The 1,413-nt window shown below is 45.7% G+C and overlaps 1 protein-coding gene across 1 annotated transcript; it reads left to right on the top strand.

The window, feature by feature from the left end:
- Positions 1-396: 396 nt before the first annotated feature.
- Positions 397-924, top strand: LOC118636259 (ferritin light chain-like). The gene has a single exon (XM_036271332.1). The coding sequence runs from the start codon at positions 397-399 to the stop codon at positions 922-924; it is 528 nt and encodes a 175-aa protein (XP_036127225.1).
- The last annotated feature ends 489 nt before the right edge of the window (positions 925-1,413 follow it).

The raw sequence follows: 1,413 nt of genomic DNA, 5'->3' as shown, positions 1-1,413 counted from the left end.
TAAAGATCAGAGTATAAATAAATGACATAGAGACCAAAAAAAAACAATTCAAAGGATCAATGAAACAAAGAGTTGGTTTTTCGAAAACATAAATAAGATTGATGGACCCTTAGGTAGATTCATCAAGAAAAATAGAGAGAACCCAAATACAGAAATGATAGAGGAGAAGTAACAACCGACCACCACAGAAATACAAAAGATTGGCAGTTCCCTCCGTGTCCCCCGGATCTGTCTCTTGCTTCAACAGTGTTTGAACAGAACAGACCCAGGGACATCCCCTCTTCCAGCTTCTAACCACCTTCCAACCTCTTCTTCAAGCACCACCTTCGGAACCGCCTCAGCCTCCGAGACCAGCCAACATCATTTTCTTACCTTAACCCTTACTGCGGAACAACCATGAGCTCCCAAATTCGTCAGAACTATTCCACCGTGGTGGAGGCTGCGGTCAACAGCCTGGCCAACCTGCATCTGCAGGCCTCCCACACCTACCTCTCTCTGATCTTCTATTTCGACCGTGATGTTGTGGCTCTGGAGGGCGTGGGCCACTGCTTCCACGAGTTGGCGGAGAAGAAGCGCGAGGGCACTGAGCATCTCTTAAAGCTGCAAAATCAGCGCGGTAGCCGCGTTCTCTTCCAGGATGTGGTGAAGTCTTCCCATGATGAATGGGGCAAAACTCAGGATGCCATGGAAGCCACTTTGGCCTTGGAGAAGAACCTAAACCAAGTCCTTTTGGATCTGCATGCCCTGGGTTCTACTCATGTAGACCCTCATTTCTGTGACTTCCTGGAGAACCACTTCCTGGAGAAGGAGGTGAAACTCATCAAGAAGATGGGCAACCACCTGACTAACTTCCACAGGCCGGCTGGATCCCAGGCTGGGATGGGCGAGTATCTCTTCGAAAGGCTCACCCTCAAGCACAACTAGGAGCCTTTGGAGCCCAGAGGTCTTTGAGGAGCACCTTTGCATTCCCCTGGTGTCTGGATTTTGCCTGAGCCTCTCCCTGAAACCACTAGACATACCTTTTACCACCCTGGAGCCCTCTCCCATGCCTTGGACCAATTGGAAACAATAAAGCTTTTAGCAACAACAACAACAACAAAAAAGGGAAATACAAAAGATTATTAACAGCTACTAAAAACAATTATATGGCAACAAATTCGACAATCTAAGTGAAATAGACAACTTTCTAGAAAAACATAGTCTCCCAATAATGGACCGGGAAGAGATAGAAACTTTGAGCAGACCAATAACAACTAAGAAAATTGAAGAATTAATCAAGACTCTCCCAGCAAACAAATGCCCAGGCCCGGATGGCTTCACAGGGGAGTTTTATCATTTACATTAAAAAAACAGCTAACACCCATTCTCCTCAAACTATTTCTAAAAATTCAAGAAGAAGGAATCTTCCAAACT

The sequence above is a fragment of the Molossus molossus genome, unplaced genomic scaffold (genome assembly GCF_014108415.1).
Source record: "Molossus molossus isolate mMolMol1 unplaced genomic scaffold, mMolMol1.p scaffold_m16_p_2, whole genome shotgun sequence".
Classification (NCBI taxonomy): Eukaryota; Metazoa; Chordata; class Mammalia; order Chiroptera; family Molossidae; genus Molossus; species Molossus molossus.
Note: the sequence above shows the minus strand (reverse complement) of the source record. Positions and strands in the feature narration are given on the sequence as shown.

Bases quoted from the DNA above. Each gene is read 5' to 3' on its own strand.
- LOC118636259 (XM_036271332.1), top strand. From the start codon at position 397: ATGAGCTCCCAAATTCGTCAGAACTATTCCACCGTGGTGGAGGCTGCG.